We start from the raw sequence: 17,380 nt of genomic DNA, 5'->3' as shown, positions 1-17,380 counted from the left end.
CAAGTTCGGAGACACGAACATAACCGCCGAAGAAAACCGACCAGAATACCGAATCTTCGAAGACGTGAAAATAGGGGGAATCACGTACCGAGCACTAGTTGATACAGGCTCCACCAGATCATACATCAGTAGAAATATCTATGAAGATAACTCGACAAACGCCGATAAAGAAAAAGTCACAGATATGCGAGTAACCGTCGCAGATGGCAGAGTCATGGACGTGAAGCTCAGAATAGAACCAGAAATCGAGATACGGCAGAGAAAAATAAAACACGAATTCTTCGTGCTACCACCTTATTCACCGCCAAACCTAATCATCATAGGTATAGATCTCCTTAGAAAAGCAGGAGCCACAATAGTCTGGGAAAACAACACCGAAAATACACCGAAAGAAGAAGTCCAGGAAACTAACCAACAGAAACCTCAAGTCGTCGCACAAGAACCAACACCACCGAAAAATAATAAAATCAACGGCCCAAGTAAGTCGAAATCCCGCAAGCACAAGAAAATACCTAGTCAACAACATCCACCAAGATATCCCGACACAGCTTCAATCCAGGAACGAAAAGAATGGTTCGAGAGAAAAATGATCGAAACCCAAAATTCACCTGAAAATGACCCAACATTTACAATTAAAAACGGCTCACTCCATAAACAAATTGTAATTCCAAGGTACGGGGTCAAGATAGACGCACAATCCCAATGGAAAATATGCGTTCCGACAATGAAAAGAAGGTCGATTATCGAACAACACCATAATGGACAAGCAAAAACAAGATACCTAAGCACCACAAAATTATTAAAAAGTATTGCCGAAACATACTACTGGCCCGGGATGTACAAAGATGTTCTTCATCATATGAAAAAGTACAAAGAACGACTAAAATCATCGTCATCAAACTCGCCGCAACCAAATTCCACCGAATCGAAGCAATAAGTTACCTACCGACGACGTCATCACCCATCGCCAGATGTGCCTAGCCGCGGTACTCATGCGATGCCGAACGAACCGATTATTCCAAACCTACCCTCAATCATCAATAATGAAGATCGAAGATAAATAACCGTAAAAAGTTAAAACATTTATATATTTATGACCTAGTCATTCCGTACCGTACCGTATAAATCTTATTAACTGTGTATAATTAGTAATTTAATTAATTATAGATGTACAACCGAAAAACCACAATCTGTATTAAAAATATAGAAATAGATAAAAATGTAAACGCAAATGCACACATTTAATACCGTCCGTCCGTAGTATAATATAATATAAGTAAATAATAGACACACAGATATGTTAAACGTATAACAACCACCTTTTTACATTCAAGTCACAGGTAAAAATTTTGCTCAGACTTAGAATAAGGATTGTAACATTTTTGAACGCAGCCCAATACGTTACTCTGTGAACGTACATAGGTTAGAATTTTAGTTGTTAATTCATTGTCAGGTGTCAAACCGAGTAAATTTCAGCAGCGCAAGGGCACATGCGCCGTATAAATTTTAACTTTTAATTGATTTGCAATGTAAAGAACTTAGTAAATTGCATCAGTAAATAACCGAAACTATATTATATAAGAAGGAAAATGTATACCGAGTACACAATAAGTTGTACATAGCCTACAATGTAAGTAAAACCAACCACGCATTTTATCCTTGCTCATGCTCATAAAAACAAAATATTCACAATCTTTTGTATAGAAAAGAATACCGAATACACCGTTTCCGTCCGAATTTGCCTGCACTAAGCAAAGATGAAATGCTCATGTACTATTTACCTTATAATCTTGTTTTTCTTTTTGCTAAAGTAAATAATAATGCATACTGCATACCGAAATAATGTAACTTGTAATAATAGCATAAAGATATAATACCGAATGCACAAATAATCCCGTAAAAATAACCGTTTGACCGCATAATCCCCTTTGACAATATGTATACAGATCTTGTGAATTTTTATCAGGTAAAAATTCTACCGTTGAGGGGGGAGAATGTAACGAAGTCGTTACAACAACGGTCAACACACCTACCCGCATCTCCGAGCCAACAACAAGAACGCCGCGGGGTGGGGCACCGCACAGACCACTCCGGGTGACCAGAGGGGAAGCGGGACGGCACGGCCGCCGCACCTATAAAGCACCGCAAGACCGCCGCTCCGGCACCATTCGTCAACTCCAGCTCCGGCGTCTGATCAGCTCCCATCCCGTGCTTCCTTCCCACTCACCCTTATTGTATTTATGTATCTATAGCCTGCGTCGCGACGATCTGGTCTCGATAGGCGCAGCTTGGTTACCCCCTCGTTGTGACTGAGGCTTCGAGCGCGGCGCGGCTGCAATTATTAGCCCAAGATCCTGTACCCTTTATCCTTTCCTACTATTTGCTATAAATCCGCGTTTGCCCCTTCAGGGCCCTGTTTAAATAGTTAGATACTTAATAGATATCCTTATTTGTGCATTTGTGTGGTGAATATATAGTTACAAGCTGTAAGTACTAGACATATAAGTTATTATTGTAAATAAAGCGGAGCCAGTCCCGCCTTATTGTTGTATATTGTAATCCGTGTTATTCATTTCCATCCCGTACACCTACCGAGGTTATTTCCCTCCAGGGGCCTCAGGAATAAGGATAGAATAGCTAGGACCGCTTCACGGTCATATTATAATCCCCCAGGGTGACCGGAGACTCCTTCAGAGGCCCGGCACCGACTTGAGCTAGCCTAGGACCGCTTCCCGGTATACACCATTCGAGAGACATTCAGTACCAGCCCTAAGCACTAGGAAACCAGTAGTCATTAGGGTAAGTACATATTTAATATAGCATCCAACCCCTACTCTCGGGGGAGGCCAGAGAGGTCGATTCACCCAGGGGTCGCTCCCCGGTGGTCCAGACCCGCTCCAGCTGAACTGCTACATTACAAATCTATTAGGATCCACCTGAGTTTCCCTCGTCATGTATTGGGAAATGAAAGCATTGACTTACTGTTTCTTATTGGTAGAGTCATCTTATCTACCATGACGCTTAAATTATATTTACTGTTTTCTAACGTATATATGATATAATATATGATATATGTAACCTTGAAGAGCCCCTACACATTACGAAACTCACTTTAGCTTAAACAATCGCGCCTGATGAATTGCACACGCTCTGTGAAGAGTTCGTTAGCAAATAAAACCCCCCGCTGTGAGCTTTGATGATGTCATCATCATCCTATTCAAGCAATGAAATTGAGGGCTTACAGTGAAGCTTAAAATATAAGAGAATAGTTAAATTAAATTTAAAGTAAAATAAAATATCTCGATGGTTCTAAAGATTTTTTAAAAAAAGATAGAAACAGCGGCGAATAAGAAGGAAAATGTAAATGAAAACACCTTGAATCTTCAAGGTTATTTTCTTACATATCTAATTGAATAACTCATAATAGTCACGAAAATAATTAAGTATATTTTTTTCACTGAATTACCATTTAAGGCATTGCAAGGTTAGAATTAGTCTAAAAGGGGCCGATTAATTGGCTCTACTTAACTAGCATTGACTCACTTCAAACACGCACTCATCAGAAACCCTCCTCCACTCACCTCTGCCCGTCGCCCCCGCCCCCCTCGTCCCTCAACCGCGTGTGCCGGCGCGCGGGCAGCAGCCGCCGCAGCGCGCCCCCCGCGCCCCCCGCACCCCCCGCCACCTCTGACAGCAGCGTGCTGCGCGACCCCGCTGTGGCGGCTCCCAGCTCCAACGAGAGAGAACAGGCTGTGGATAGGGGTGTTGTTAGGTACGTCAAGACCAAAGAAACGTGACCCCACTCTGTCAGCATTTTCACTCTGAGAGGAGTCAGGTTAATTTGGCTCAGGATGTATAATTTAATTGTTAGGATAAACAGATGTATTGGCCTATTGGGACAATTACGGGGCAAATACGTAAAAGTTTCGTTCACAACTAGGTAATATGTGCTCGTTTCAATCAGCTTATTTCTGCTTATCATTTCAATATCGATACTGCTTTCGACTGATAGCTTAGATTAGGAGTATGATGGATTTGCCTCGTCGACGCAACAAGTTTATAGCCGTACGTAACCGCAGGCAAGACTTTGCTTTCTCATGACCTATTTTCATAAAATTTCAGCTACCTATTTGAGTAGATTAGTTCTCCAGTAGGTATATGTCACGAACACATAAAAGTTGTATCGGACCAGACAAAGCCACTATAGCGGCTGGGTGAGGAAACCCGGAGTGTTGTGGCACGTAGCAAGAGGTCAGGCTTAGATGTCAAGCAGTTTACGTACCCCTGTTACTCTCCCAACTCACCATCACTATCAGTCAGCGACTCCTTATCCGCCGCCCGCTGGTAGGCCCTAGTCCGATGCGCCGAGTGCAACGCCAGCGCCACGGCCGCCAGCGCCGCGCCCCCGGCCAGCGCCAGCGCCGCCGCGCGCGCTCCGCCGCCCTCCACCCACCAGCTTGAGGCAGAGACTGAGGCCCACGCTTCGGACGCGTTGCGGATTGGTTCTGGGGGGACAGGATACTTAGGTTATAATATATGATTAAGGTTACAGCTATAATAACAGGAGGACCCTGATGTACGTACATGATTCACTTATTCCAATTTTAATAATAATAAATGTAATAGTAATAAATTCCAACGAAACTTATTAGTTGATGAACAAATTTTATTTGTATTAGGTACATCTAATTTTGTTAGTACAGTACAAAATTATTAATCTGACTCACTATGCCGGAGGGATAAAGACTACCTACTTCATTGAATTCGGGTCAACTTCGATAATAGGATAAAGCTTCTACTATCTCTCTCTCTCTTACCCATCTGCATGGCGTGTGCGAGGAAGCCGCCGGCGCAGGCGTCGCTGGTGTCGGCGGACCGCAGCTCCAACAGGATGTCTCTCTCTCTCTCTCTTACCCATCTGCATAGCGTGTGCGAGAAAGCCGGCGGCACGGCGTCGCTGGTGTCAGCGGACCGCTGCTCCACCAGGATGTGTCTCTCTCCCTCTCTCTCTCTCTCTCTCCCTCTCTCTTACCCATCTGCATAGCGTGTGCGAGGAAGCCGCCGGCGCAGGCGTCGCTGGTGTCCGCGGACCGAAGCTCCACCAGGATGTGTCTCCCGCCCGCCAGCTCCACCGCGCCGCCCTCCAAGCGAGTCGCCTCGCCCGTCTGTGGACAACGATAGAGATATAGAAGGAACATTTACGAGACACATTGATTGCAACAATAAATACAGGAAACAATACAATAAGAAACAAAGAATTACAAAAGGGGCGTTAAAAAGGCAACAGCTCAACATGTCTTTCAAAATAGCACGCCATTATAAATTTAGGGTGGGTTGCATCAACATCCCGGTTATCGTAATAGTTAAGGTTAAACTTAGCAATGACAGAGTCGTTACAGTTAACATTTTACTGCAACGCGTTGCACCATCACTTCGTTCGTCATTGTTAATGTTATTAGGGTTGCTAATCGTTTGAGACATAATTATCCCCAAAGTTATTGTGGGAAACGTTTTTATGTAGGGCAATACCAAATCTAGCTGTCGGACTGAAGCCGTCACAGAGTACATTGTAGCCGTCATTCTCTGTCAAAGCACTCAAAGTCAACATGTCATAGGGCCTAAGTCTGTTATTCCTCCAAATATTGACCAAAAGATTATCATCAATAAAACCCGCGACAAAGTAGACTCAGGTTTATTATTAATTAATTCTTAACAAGTTGAAACAAGGAGGTAAACGCAGCGTGGGACGCCCTCCTGCCCGCTGGACTGATGACCTTAGGCGGGTGGCGGGTAGTGATTGGATGAGGAAGGCCGAGGACCGAGTGTTGTGGCGCTCCTTGGGAGAGGCCTATGTCCAGCAGTGGATGATTATTGGCTGATGATGATAAAGTTGAAATTAAACAAAATTAAAACTAACGATGTAATCTATTGAAATATTTTATTTTTATTAACATTCCTGCTAACTGCATAGACAGGTTCCTCTTCATCAGATGATGAATCATCATAAAAAAAAACCTAGCTGGTGGTACAGGGTCTCTCATTTTGTTACATAATATATGTATTATGCAGCTATGGCGTAGCCACTATAATGGGCTGCACTCTTCTTAGTTCTGTTCTTATTTTCATTGATAAATTGCTGTATTTGAGTGATTGCGAAATTTCTGAAAACAAGGTTATTCAATTAAAGAGTTACGTAGGTTACTTTGATATTAGATTGCTGCGCTGGACCGGCAGCCGGCCGGTAGCTGGTAGTGGCAGGATAAGGAAGGCCGAGGGCACAGTGTTGTTTCGCTCCTTGGAAGAGCCCATGGCTAGAAATGGACGCTTATTTGGTGGTGAAGATGATCATTACACCTACAACATAATAATAGGTGCATTGGTACTTACTTCGTCGTTGGAGGCAGTAAGAAAGGTTCTAGTTTTAAAGCCAACACTCGAGCCACATTTTTGAGACCTGGAACCTATCCAAGAACGAGTTCTCATCCCAAGTTGCGAATCTATCAGCTCTCTGAAAGTACACCTTTCTCTTAATATTTCGTAAGTTCCGTACTTACTCCACCTCAATCTCAATTTCTGAGGAACTTGTTTCAAGCTCTATTTCACGTAGAAGCGACATGATAAGAATTATTTAATATTAATATTTGTACGTAATACTGTTACTTTGAGGTTATACAATGCGTTTGACAGCTACCTGACTTTAACAAAAGCAGTAACCGGCCAACATTGGGTGGTTATGGTTATCGTTAAAGTTATGACGTCATTTTAACCATAGTTGAATGGTGCAACCAATTTTTCGCTTAACCAATGCTTTGACAGACGATGTGACGTTTGTAATAGTTAAAGTTAAATGGTGCAACGCACCCTTAATTTTGTCAATTTGATTATTTATTTTTCAAAATTACTTTTAATTTAATAGAGTAGAATAGAATATTGTCAGTATTATTACATTTTTAAATTTTATATCGATTAAAATTTTTAATTAAATTTAAATTGTATCGTAAGTTATAATTATTGAAATATGTTTGTAAATTATTATGTAAAATTGTTTGTACCTATTGAATGAAATTATGAACACTTGATAGATATTATGATAAATTAATTATGTAGCATGTTCCTTATATTAATATGATTATGTGTATGCATGCTTTGGAATGAAATCTAGATCTATGTTCTTCAATGCTTATATTCTTAATTTGTAATGATTTTATTCTGTTTTGTGTACCAAATAAATAAAATAAAAATAATAAAATAAATAAAAATGTGCTTTAGACAGTAAGGCGCACAGTTCTGGTTTTCTTTTATACTGCCCGATAAGCTCTGCGTACCTAAACGTAAAGTGAGAGAAGAGCCAAGGTTGAATTGTATTGGCTTGGCAGATAGGGATTCTATGCTGTGATTTTTTGTGCCTACCTATTAGTAAGTTTACTACCAACAGCAAGTAAGGTTCTGGCAGGTGTTATTTTTATTGATTTTCTCAACATTGTTCTAATAGTTCCCTATCAAGTGAATTCAGGTAGAGTATCCGTTTTATATACTTTTTTATGTTTGCAATAAACTTACTTTACTTAGTTACACATTGCGGCCGAATGGCGTAGTGGTTAGTGACCCTGACTACTGAGCCGAAGGTCCCGGGTTCGATTCCCGGCTGGGGCAGATATTTGTTTAAATACAGATATTTGTTCTCGGGTCTTGGGTGTTGATATTTATATTTAGTATCTATCTATCTATGTATTTGTGTAGATATATCAGCTGTCCGACACCCATAACACAGGTTCTGCCTAGCTTGGGGTCGGATGGCCGTGTGTGAGATGTCCCCACATATTTATTATTTATTTATTTACATTCGCAACTGTTGAAGCTATTAAAATCTTACTCGTATCACAACTGTTACTGCCGTTACAAAGTTATTTCACGATTTCAGCGCCTCTAACTATTCTAACTTTTATGTCCCGCTAACATTGTTAATTGAAGACATTGAACTGAGGACAAATTAAATAACTTGTAGAGTAAATACAAAAGCGAACGTTTTATGTTTTACCGTAACATAAAATGTCACTTTACTAACAGAATGCAACGGAATACCTGACGAGTTTCAGAAAGTTAATAAAATATGAAAGCAGTGGAAAGGCTTTTCAGTAACTTTGCAAAACACACGATAGTAAGTATTCATACTCGTCTTGGTAGTTTCCCAGTGCGCAGACTTGCTCGTGTAGGGACACGGCCAACTTTAGTGACAGAAAACAGACAGAACTTTGTCAAAGTAATGAACCAAGACAAAGGTCTCTCCAAGTGTTGTTTTATCTCAGAACTTTCAACAATGCGCTCTTTACTCGGCGCGAATCAAAATTGAAATTGTTTGGGTTTTGGACATTTAATTTCACTTTCTTTTATGACTCTTACTCATTACGAGTATGTTGTCCCCATAAGTAGTTGTACAAAGGCATCTTCATATATATTATTATGTTTAAGTTAAGAAATGAATTAACAACATTATTTGGTAAATGGAACACTACCTACTATGTTATGATACGTTGTGATAAAAATCAATCAAAAGGATGTGTTTTATAAAATAGGTATTTAATAAATAAAGCAAAAATAGAGGTAGATTTCACCCGAACAAAGTTTGTTTGAAATGTTAAATCAAGATTTATGAATTTTGTGATGAAGGTAAAAATATTTGTTTCATACTTCGTTAAGCTCAAAATTCGTTAAAAGCCTTGTTGTATGTTAAAAAATATGATACTTGAAATTCAAAATACGTTTCAAAAGATAAGGGCAATTTTTTGTTTATTATAGCGTATTTTTAAGACTGGAATAAAAAAAAAAGTAGCAGACAAAGAAAACAACATTTCAGTATTATGTATATGGTTCTTCAGTGTTTATTGTATTGAATATTAATATTTCAATTACAATAATATCCAAGGTATATTATTATTTACATTATGATGTATAAATAAGCACATAACATTACTTTATCGATGTTCCGGATGAAGCCGGAAACGCCGTAATCATTTCCGCGCGGATATTAACATCGAACGAATATGAATTGCAAATTCCTTGAAAAATCTATAGGTATTCAATATTTTAATACATCATAATAAAATATGGCAGTAGGGAATATATGGAAACATGAACAAAATATATTAAATATTACATTACACGTATCAAAGAAAAAAAATACCGTTAATTGATTTTTTTTTTGTCTCACCTAGATTGTCAGCAGTCCCTAAGACATTAAGAATGTTATATTCAAAAGGCTGGCACCATGACTCACAATAGCGTTGCCGTCAGGTCCGTCCCAGGAGGCGAGCAGCGGCGAGGCGAGCGAGTCCCCGTCCCGCGCCCGCAGCGCCTGCCCCGGGCACGGCAGACGCACCGACTCAAACCGCAGACGCACCACCAAACCTTCTTCTGCCTGTTGGAGAATACCATGTTCGTGATTAATTATGAAAAGAGGTGGTCATAGAACACACCCCTGTGGAACCCCAACAAATGGTCTTGTGGATTAGAAGTTCGTGAAGCCCGCTTACTAAGCGCGGAGATTATAAGCAAATCCTTTGAGTCTTAGAGAACGTTGTTGTGTTGCCCTGTGTGTTGTGTTTGCATTTTCATTCATATAATAAGTCAATTGTATTGTTTTCATCAAAACGTTACATAGAAAAACACGGAGTCGAAAGTAAACTAATGCCAAGTACCTAAAACAGTAACACCACCCTACAATATAAATGAGGACCTATTTATGACACATTCCGGCCATAAATTGAGATTGATGTAGACGTTCCATCACAATAAATCTTGAATATCTTCATTATTACGTTAGATTGGACACATGGAAATTACCCGGAAATAGCAGGTTGCTAAAATCTAACTGTAACCTGAAAGTCTGTACTACAAAGCACAACCTCCCTCAAATATTGTATGCACCTACTTCGGCTATGTATACTGTATACTGTATACAAGATTTATTTAACGCCTTCGTTTTTCCTGCCACTGTAAATTTAATTTTCATCTCAAAATACTCGTTCTTTACAGGTATAAACATTTAGCAATGTTTATTGTAAATTGTTTCGCTGTGAATTTCAAATAATTATAGGAAATAGTATCTTATTTAATTAACGTGCCAATTATTGTGATATTGTGTTACAGCAATTACTTATTTCGTAATGATTTTGAACCTACAATGCTAAATTTTCACTATCATAATTATCACAGTCTCGTATTCTATACCAAATGAAGTATAAACGTATTTTGTTTCAAATACCTACTATTTTTATTTAATATTGATTGCATAAATATTGCAAAATAAGAGTACAAAGGGTGGGCTTAATTCTTAATTTATTTTCTGCCAGTCAACCCACACGGGGTACTGGGAAATTTCTATTCTTTCATAAACAGAGTGTTGCAAAAGTAGAATAGAATTTACAGCGCATTTGTGAATTTTCAAAAGTCATGGAGCAAAAGTTCTTTACAATGACCCCGGAGTTCACCACTCACCCCCCTTTCGGCTTACTATTCCTATTTAATAACCTGTAATTGTGTAGCTAGGTAGGTATACCTATAGGGATAATTGGTAAAACTTTCCACGCCATAAAGGCGAACTGAACCGTAACGAACAAAATTTGTTATAATTAGAGGCTATTCAGTTGAATTCACGTCCGCTGATAGTTTTCATACGCCCGCCTACCAAGCCAGTTTTGTAAACGAAAATCTATGAGCCAGTGTTGCATTATGAATCGCCTTTGTTTTCAAGCAATATTCAGCAAAAGTCGAGCGCAAAAGAGAGCCGACAAGCGGGAATAAATCTGTAGAGAATGATAATGAAAAGGCAAACTTCTGTAGTTGTCCCAAGTTGCTCCGTCACCTGCCCAAGAGGGTTACTCTATACTGACGGAAAACGAACGAACGAGAGAGCAATCGGCACGTTTAATACATAATATAAAGTGACCCCCACAGCCTCGGTCGTGAAGAATGCACTAACTGCTGACTGTGTTCGAGCGTGCTCGCTGTTCCGTTTGAAGGTTTTGATGAGAATTCAGACGAAATTGTTTATTGTGTGTGCGTTTTGAAAGCTTTAGGAAATTAGCAGGCACTTTTCAGGTGAAATACTCACAATACTCACAGGTGAAATAATCGTGAACGATTATTTTTTCTAATTCTTATTATAAATATATACAATTCTTTATTTACATAAAATATATGTATAATACAGAGGCGATCTTAATGCTAGTAGGTAGCATTCTCAACCCATTTTTGTCCCTTGTTACCCAAGTTAGTACCGTCGTTTACGTAAAATCAATTGTAAACTCAAAATGCACTTAAACATTTCCCAAACTTGCCAATAACATTTGACCGTAACATGTCGCTAGGTTGTGGCAGTTTCCGCTACCTGTGCCGCATAGTTTGATAGTGTACGCGAGCCATCACAACATCATTAAAACTTGTAATAAACGCTTGCTTGTTGTGAACTGTAAATTATAATGGTTCTTGTTTAGTGCGTTGCTAGAGATTAATTAGAACACATATTAGTGTTGTAATTAGCGTGGCGTCGACTACATGTCGTGGTCACAAAAATGAGTACTTATAATATTATTTAAATTTAACGCTTAAAATTAGTATAGGTGAGTATGAGTAAATCAAAGTATTTTTTAACTCCTAATAAATTCTATACCTATGTAATGCAATGCTGCGGTCCTCTTACTCTTCTTTGTTTACAAAGTGGGGCATTTAGTTGGAGCGAGACAGGCGCAACCAACGGAGTTGATGCTTAACCATGTATCAAAGCACCTGTATCACCTTTTCTTTCTTTCACTCACCTGCAACAGCCAGAACGACCGCGCCGCGCACGCCCGAGCGGACCCGGCCAGCAGCCGAGCAGCCGGCGCGAGGTGCAGCACGCAGCCGCAGCGGCAGCGCGCGCCCACCTCCGCCACCACGCCCACCGCGTCGCCCGCCCACGGACGTGACGCGCACTCGCATGCCGCTAGCTCGACGGCTTGGCCCTAGGGAGAGAGAAAGGGGTTATCTAGTTTTTCTTGCACCCGTTTTTTTCTTATTATTATTATAAATTCTTTATTGCACATAAAAAACATTGTACAAAGACGAACTTAATGCTAGTAGCATTCTCTACCAGGGTCTTGAAGTCGTTATATGGCTCCTTACCATAATACAGTCATTTATATTGTGTCTGAATTCTTAATTGAAGAGTTTATACATAATGATGATGGGAACTACCAAAGGAAATGTTAAGCTTTTGTTTATAGTTAATTTAGTTTTCATTTGTTGTATCTGGCAGGGTCCATAAAATTCTTAATTTTATGTCTTTAACACCTGTGTAAAACTTTTGCAATAAATGATTCATTATTGGATGTGAGGTATTTTAAAGGATGAAATTGAGGAGGAAAACCTAATAAAAACACAATTATAAATAGAATAATGTACTTTATTTCAATATAGGAAATCTCACACCACAAATGAAAATAAATACCTAATAGAATTAATTTAGATCACTCACACAGTTTCACTCAAAATACAACGTTAAAATTATCATACGAGACAACATAATAATTATTATTTCAATATGATACCCAATCAAAATTAAATTTTAGATATCTGGATTTTCTGAAACTTTTTCGTCAGACTTCTTTGTTTCAAGAGCTTTTACAGTTTCAGGTTCTGATGTTTCTATGTTTGGTGATGTTTTTTCAACTGACTTAGAGGAAGCCTTTCTTAGCTCATCCTCCTGAGGTTTTTCAATGTCATCTACATCTTCTTCAAGTTTGGCAGCGGTACCTTCCTTTGATTCTTCCTTTTCTGATGTTTCTATGGTTGGTGATGTTTTTTCAACTGACTTAGAGGAAGCCTTTTTTAGCTCATCCTCCTGAGGTTTTTCAATGTCATCTACATCTTCTTCAAGTTTGGCAGCGGTACCTTCCTTTGATTCTTCCTTTTCAGATTCATGAACTCCTTTGACACTTTCTATTTTAGTATCTAATTCAACACTTCCTCCTCTACTTTCATGACCATCTCTTACGCTTTTTTTACTCATGCTTTCTTTGTGAATACTGGATCGTTTCGATTCTCTGGTTGTTTTAATACTGGTTTCATCTTCTTTTTCTTCACCTATTTCACCTGATTTTTGTTTTTCTTCAAACAATACTGACCTAGACTTAGATTTGTCTTCTTCAAGTAATGTTGCTTTAGACTGTTCCAAATCTTTCATTAACGATTTTTGTAGCTCAATTTTGCTAGCTTCGAGCAATTTTGAAATATCTCTCCTACTGGGAGCAAGGTCCTTATCCACTGAACTGTCATCAGATTTCGGCGTCGCTACCAAAGACTCAATGCTATCTTTTACAGTTATTGTATCTTTAGATATTTCTGGAATTATTTGAATGCTTGGTATTGTTTTCAAGGTTATATTAGATTCACTTGACATTACTGAAGATACACTTTTTTTCTCGGAAAATGATTCTTTCGATAAACTTGTACCATCTGTTATGAGTTTGGATGCTTTACTTGTCTTTCGATCGGATGCGACTTTTGGAATAAAACCCAAATCACCTTCTTCGTATATTTGTCCGAACGATGCTAATGTCTCAAGAGATGCTGTCGGTTGAATATCTCGATATTGTGTAACAATCTGAAGAAGCTTGGACAAGAGTAGTTGTCTATCCATTATTTCTCTACTTGGGTCAATTTTGGCCCAGTTGTCTAGTTTTAGTGCGGCTTGAACAGCGGTTGCAGCTTCCATTAAAATTTTCTTGAGGTTGCTGCTTTCATCGATTAGTTTATTAGTTTTCGCATCAACATTATTTTGATCGTTTAATTTTGAATGAAGATGTTGTTCTAAAATACGAACTTGTAGGGATAAATCACTATTTTCTTTTGTGAGTCTTTCTAGTTTTGTTTGTAGAACATCAAAATCAAAGTTTTTCTTCTCAAGCAATGCTTGTTCTTTTTTCATATCTTGAAAAGCTTTCGTAAGTTTATCAATAACTTTTAACTGAACGATATTTTTATTGATAGCTGTGTCTCTTTCTTCTTCTGCTAGCTCTTTGGCGGCGCGGGATATTCTCTCACTTTCCTTATATTTTTCATTAAGTTCAGAAATTTTTTCTTGTGTTGATAGCATATTATCTAATTCATTGTTAATAGCAATATTTTCCCTTATAACTCTGTGTGTAGAAGCAGCAATGCGCAACTCAGTTGCATCTTGAAAATCTTGAGCTAATTGCAACAACCGCGCCTCCATTTCTTTTTTTAATTTATCTTTTCCAATAACAAACTTCTTTTCGGCGTCGTATATAATTCTTTTATATTTCATTTCTTGATCTTGAAAATCTTGTTCCTGTTTCTCAAACTTTTTCATCAAGTCATCTCTCATTGCTCTGAACTCTTCAAGTGTATTTAATTTCCCTGCTAACAATTTGTTTTCAGATGTAAGTTGGTCCTTCATGATGGTAAAATTCTTCTCAAGTTCAGCAACTGTTTCTTTGAAACCCGAATTTTCTAAATCTCTGTTCTGTTCCAGACCCTTGACTTTCTCTTTCAACTCAACATTTTCTTCATTTTTAAGATTAAGTTGTTTTTTCAAGAATGCTATTATATCCGCACGATCTTCATCTAACTTATCGTAAGCTTTTTGTAGTTCTTCGTTCTTTAATTCATATTCATCCACAGAAGTTCGAAGTCTGGCTATTTTACGATTCAATTCAGCTATTTGAAGTTCAAGGAAAGTCTTCTCTACTTCTGTAAACGTTGCCCCAGGTTTATCATCTTCTTGTTTTCCAGCCTTTTTCTTATCTTTCTTGTCCTTTTTTGGTGGCATTGTTAAATAAGTTAATAAATAGGAAAATTCTCGATAAACACAAAATTATAAACTTGATTTTAGTTCACAGTGTTGATGTTCACGAGTTGACAAGTAGTATTGATTTATTTGTTACCTAGCAACAGTTGCTATGCAATCAGTTACCATGTGGTTACCTTAGTTACTAACGAAAAGTATCTACCTCCACAGAATAGCAACGGCTTCTCGCCTTCATAATCGATCGGCCGTTATTATACCGAGGTTCCCACCACTCACCTCGCAATACTTGGCGCCGTAGGCCGGCGGGGGCGAGTCGCAGAACCGGTGGCGGCTCCTGGTCCGGGTGCTGCAGTGGTCCGGCGAGGGGCACGGGGACCACGGCGACCACTCGCCCCACCCCCCCGCGCCGCCTTCTGCTTGGAGACGGAATACGAGGTACAATATTTATTAGGTATGTAACAGTGGTAATACTAAGTAAATATGTGGAATAAATAAATATGTGGGGACACCTCACACACGGCCATCCGACCCCAAGCTAGGCAGAACCTGTGTTATGGGTGTCGGACAGCTGATATATCTACACAAATACATAGATAGATAGATACTAAATATAAATATCAACACCCAAGACCCGAGTACAAATATCTGTCTTTATCAAATATCTGCCCCAGCCGGGAATCGAACCCGGGACCTTCGGCACAGCAGTCAGGGTCACTAACCACTACGCCATTCGACCGCCACCCAGTAATAATAGACAGTATTTTATACGAAATACACTGACAAGTCACGAGAAATGAAAAAGTCCCAGTTACAAATGGAACGGCAATGGCATATGGCAGGTGGAACTTTTTCATTGCACGTGAGTACACTAAATAAGATCACAAAGGTATAGATATCAGAATTTATGTAATATCTCAGCTTTATGCTTATAAATACATTTAAGTTCTATGTATAACCTGTCTCTGAGCTGGCCCAAGATCGTAAAGAATGGCGGCGCTTCACTTCGGCCCTTTGCTCCCCAGCGGAGATTGGGAATAAGTAAGTAAGTAAGTATAACCTGTCTCATTCATCCCTCGTGCAACTTTACTTCACACTGCCAATAACATAAAGTTTCCACCAATCAATGGTCCCTCAATCCCACTAACCTGATAGCGGCAGCGTGGGCAGGCAGTCCATCCGGACATCAGCCACGGCGCCGGTGACCGCCTGCGACACGTACACGAAGCAATACTCCGGGTAGCGCTCGCTGAACAGCCGGCAGTCGAAGGACGCCGTGTGCTGCCCTCTGTGGAGTACTGGCTGGTTAGGAATGAGGAATAGAAGTGTGCTGCCCTCTGTGGGCAATACTGGCTGGTTAGAAATTAGGATGTGATGTGAGCTAGTCTTTGAGGGGGCATACTGGCTGGTTAGTAATGAGGATGAAGAAGGATACGGGTAAGGTGAAGGTGAGACTTTGGAATAAGGAAGCTGGACCCAACCAATCGGGCTCCTCAACTGCACTGATTTAATAATGCTCAGGATTCAGGATCAACAGCTCTTTCAGACATCGTGTAAGTATGTAACAGTTATTTTCATATTTTTTTGTTTAATTCCTCTAGACACCTCTTTTTTTCCACATTCATTAATGTAGGTAGGTAAATTATAGCTTTTATTTATTGTTGGTGAATGGGTAATGGGTGATGAATTCGATGATAATCATAATATTATTCAAATTGCAGTGTCTGAATTGGGATTCCATGACTTTAATTCACGGGATGCCTGTAACATACTCGTACATAGGTAGCGACACCAATTAGAGGATACACATTTCCACAAATTACACAAATGACAATGGGCAGATTGGGACCACCCTCCAATAGCATTAAGACTAACATCGTTGGATAGGTCTTGTCAATAGGAATAACTTTTGCTATGACAGCTTTGTTGTCACAGTTGTCCGTTCAGAGATATATGACTTATAAGTTCCGATACTCGTCAGTTCATCTTACTGCTATTGGAGGCCTGACCACCCTCCAATAGCAGTAAGACTAACGTCGTTGGATAGGTCTTGTCAATAGGAATGACTTTTGCTTTGACAGCTTTGTTGTCACAGTCGTCCGTTCAGAGATATATGACATATAAGTTCCGATAGGGGGTTAATTAAATATTTTCTTGGGAAGAAAAATAATAGCACTGGTGATTCTTTAATTATTTATTATTATAATTACACTATCTACACTATCAGACGAGATCTGGGCATATTGGATAACAATAACTGACGATAAAAAACAAAAAGGGCAGCGGTGGAGGTGTATTCTGCCTCCAATAGCAGTAAGATGAACTGACGAGTATCGGAGCTTAGAAGTCATATATCTCTGAACGGACCACTGTGACAACAAAGCTGTCAAAGCAAAAGTTATTCCTATTGACAAGACCTGTCCAACGACGTTAGTCTTACTGCTATTGGAGGGTGGTCCAGCCTCCAATAGCAGTAAGATGAACTGACGAGTATCGGAACTTATATTAGTCATATATCTCTGAACGGACAACTGTGATAACAAAGCTGTCAAAGCAAAAGTTATTCCTATTGACAAG

The 17,380-nt window shown here is 39.3% G+C and overlaps 2 protein-coding genes and 1 long non-coding RNA gene across 5 annotated transcripts in view; 1 reads left to right on the top strand and 2 right to left on the bottom strand.

Moving 5' to 3' along the window:
- LOC105380668 overlaps positions 1–17,380 on the bottom strand; it is a 154,383-nt gene that overhangs the window by 7,683 nt on the left and 129,320 nt on the right. Inside the window, exons 7-13 of the mRNA XM_048629413.1 lie at positions 15,952–16,091; positions 15,083–15,219; positions 11,814–11,999; positions 9,275–9,415; positions 5,033–5,165; positions 4,305–4,505; positions 3,582–3,750 (exon numbers count right to left, since the gene is read on the bottom strand). Coding sequence (XP_048485370.1) covers positions 3,582–3,750; positions 4,305–4,505; positions 5,033–5,165; positions 9,275–9,415; positions 11,814–11,999; positions 15,083–15,219; positions 15,952–16,091 — 1,107 coding nt within the window. The remainder of the gene's footprint in view (positions 1–3,581; positions 3,751–4,304; positions 4,506–5,032; positions 5,166–9,274; positions 9,416–11,813; positions 12,000–15,082; positions 15,220–15,951; positions 16,092–17,380) is intronic.
- On the top strand, positions 1,051–2,927 carry LOC125490380. Its single transcript, XR_007267645.1, has 2 exons — positions 1,051–1,630; positions 1,967–2,927. It is a non-coding gene; the product is annotated as an uncharacterized LOC125490380 (long non-coding RNA).
- On the bottom strand, positions 12,406–14,954 carry LOC105380628 (cilia- and flagella-associated protein 157). Of its 3 annotated transcripts, none has more exons than XM_038113519.2 (2): positions 12,928–14,954; positions 12,406–12,789 (listed from the first exon to the last, which is right to left on the bottom strand). In XM_038113519.2, the coding sequence occupies exons 1-2, from the start codon at positions 14,825–14,827 to the stop codon at positions 12,602–12,604; spliced, it is 2,088 nt and encodes a 695-aa protein (XP_037969447.2). In that variant the 5' UTR covers positions 14,828–14,954; the 3' UTR covers positions 12,406–12,601. The 3 variants fall into 3 exon arrangements, with proteins under 3 accessions (XP_037969447.2, XP_048485363.1, XP_011548521.3); XM_048629406.1 differs by having other exon boundaries at positions 12,407–12,685; positions 12,824–14,951; XM_011550219.3 differs by having other exon boundaries at positions 12,408–14,947.

The sequence above is a fragment of the Plutella xylostella genome, chromosome 23, assembly GCF_932276165.1.
Source record: "Plutella xylostella chromosome 23, ilPluXylo3.1, whole genome shotgun sequence".
NCBI classification, from domain to species: Eukaryota; Metazoa; Arthropoda; class Insecta; order Lepidoptera; family Plutellidae; genus Plutella; species Plutella xylostella.
The sequence above is the reverse complement of the archived record's forward strand: the minus strand, read 5'-3'. Positions and strand labels throughout refer to the sequence as shown.

What these genes read in the sequence shown, in the direction of transcription:
- LOC105380628 (XM_011550219.3), bottom strand. Translation starts at nt 14,827, where the DNA reads ATGCCACCAAAAAAGGACAAGAAAGATAAGAAAAAGGCTGGAAAACAA.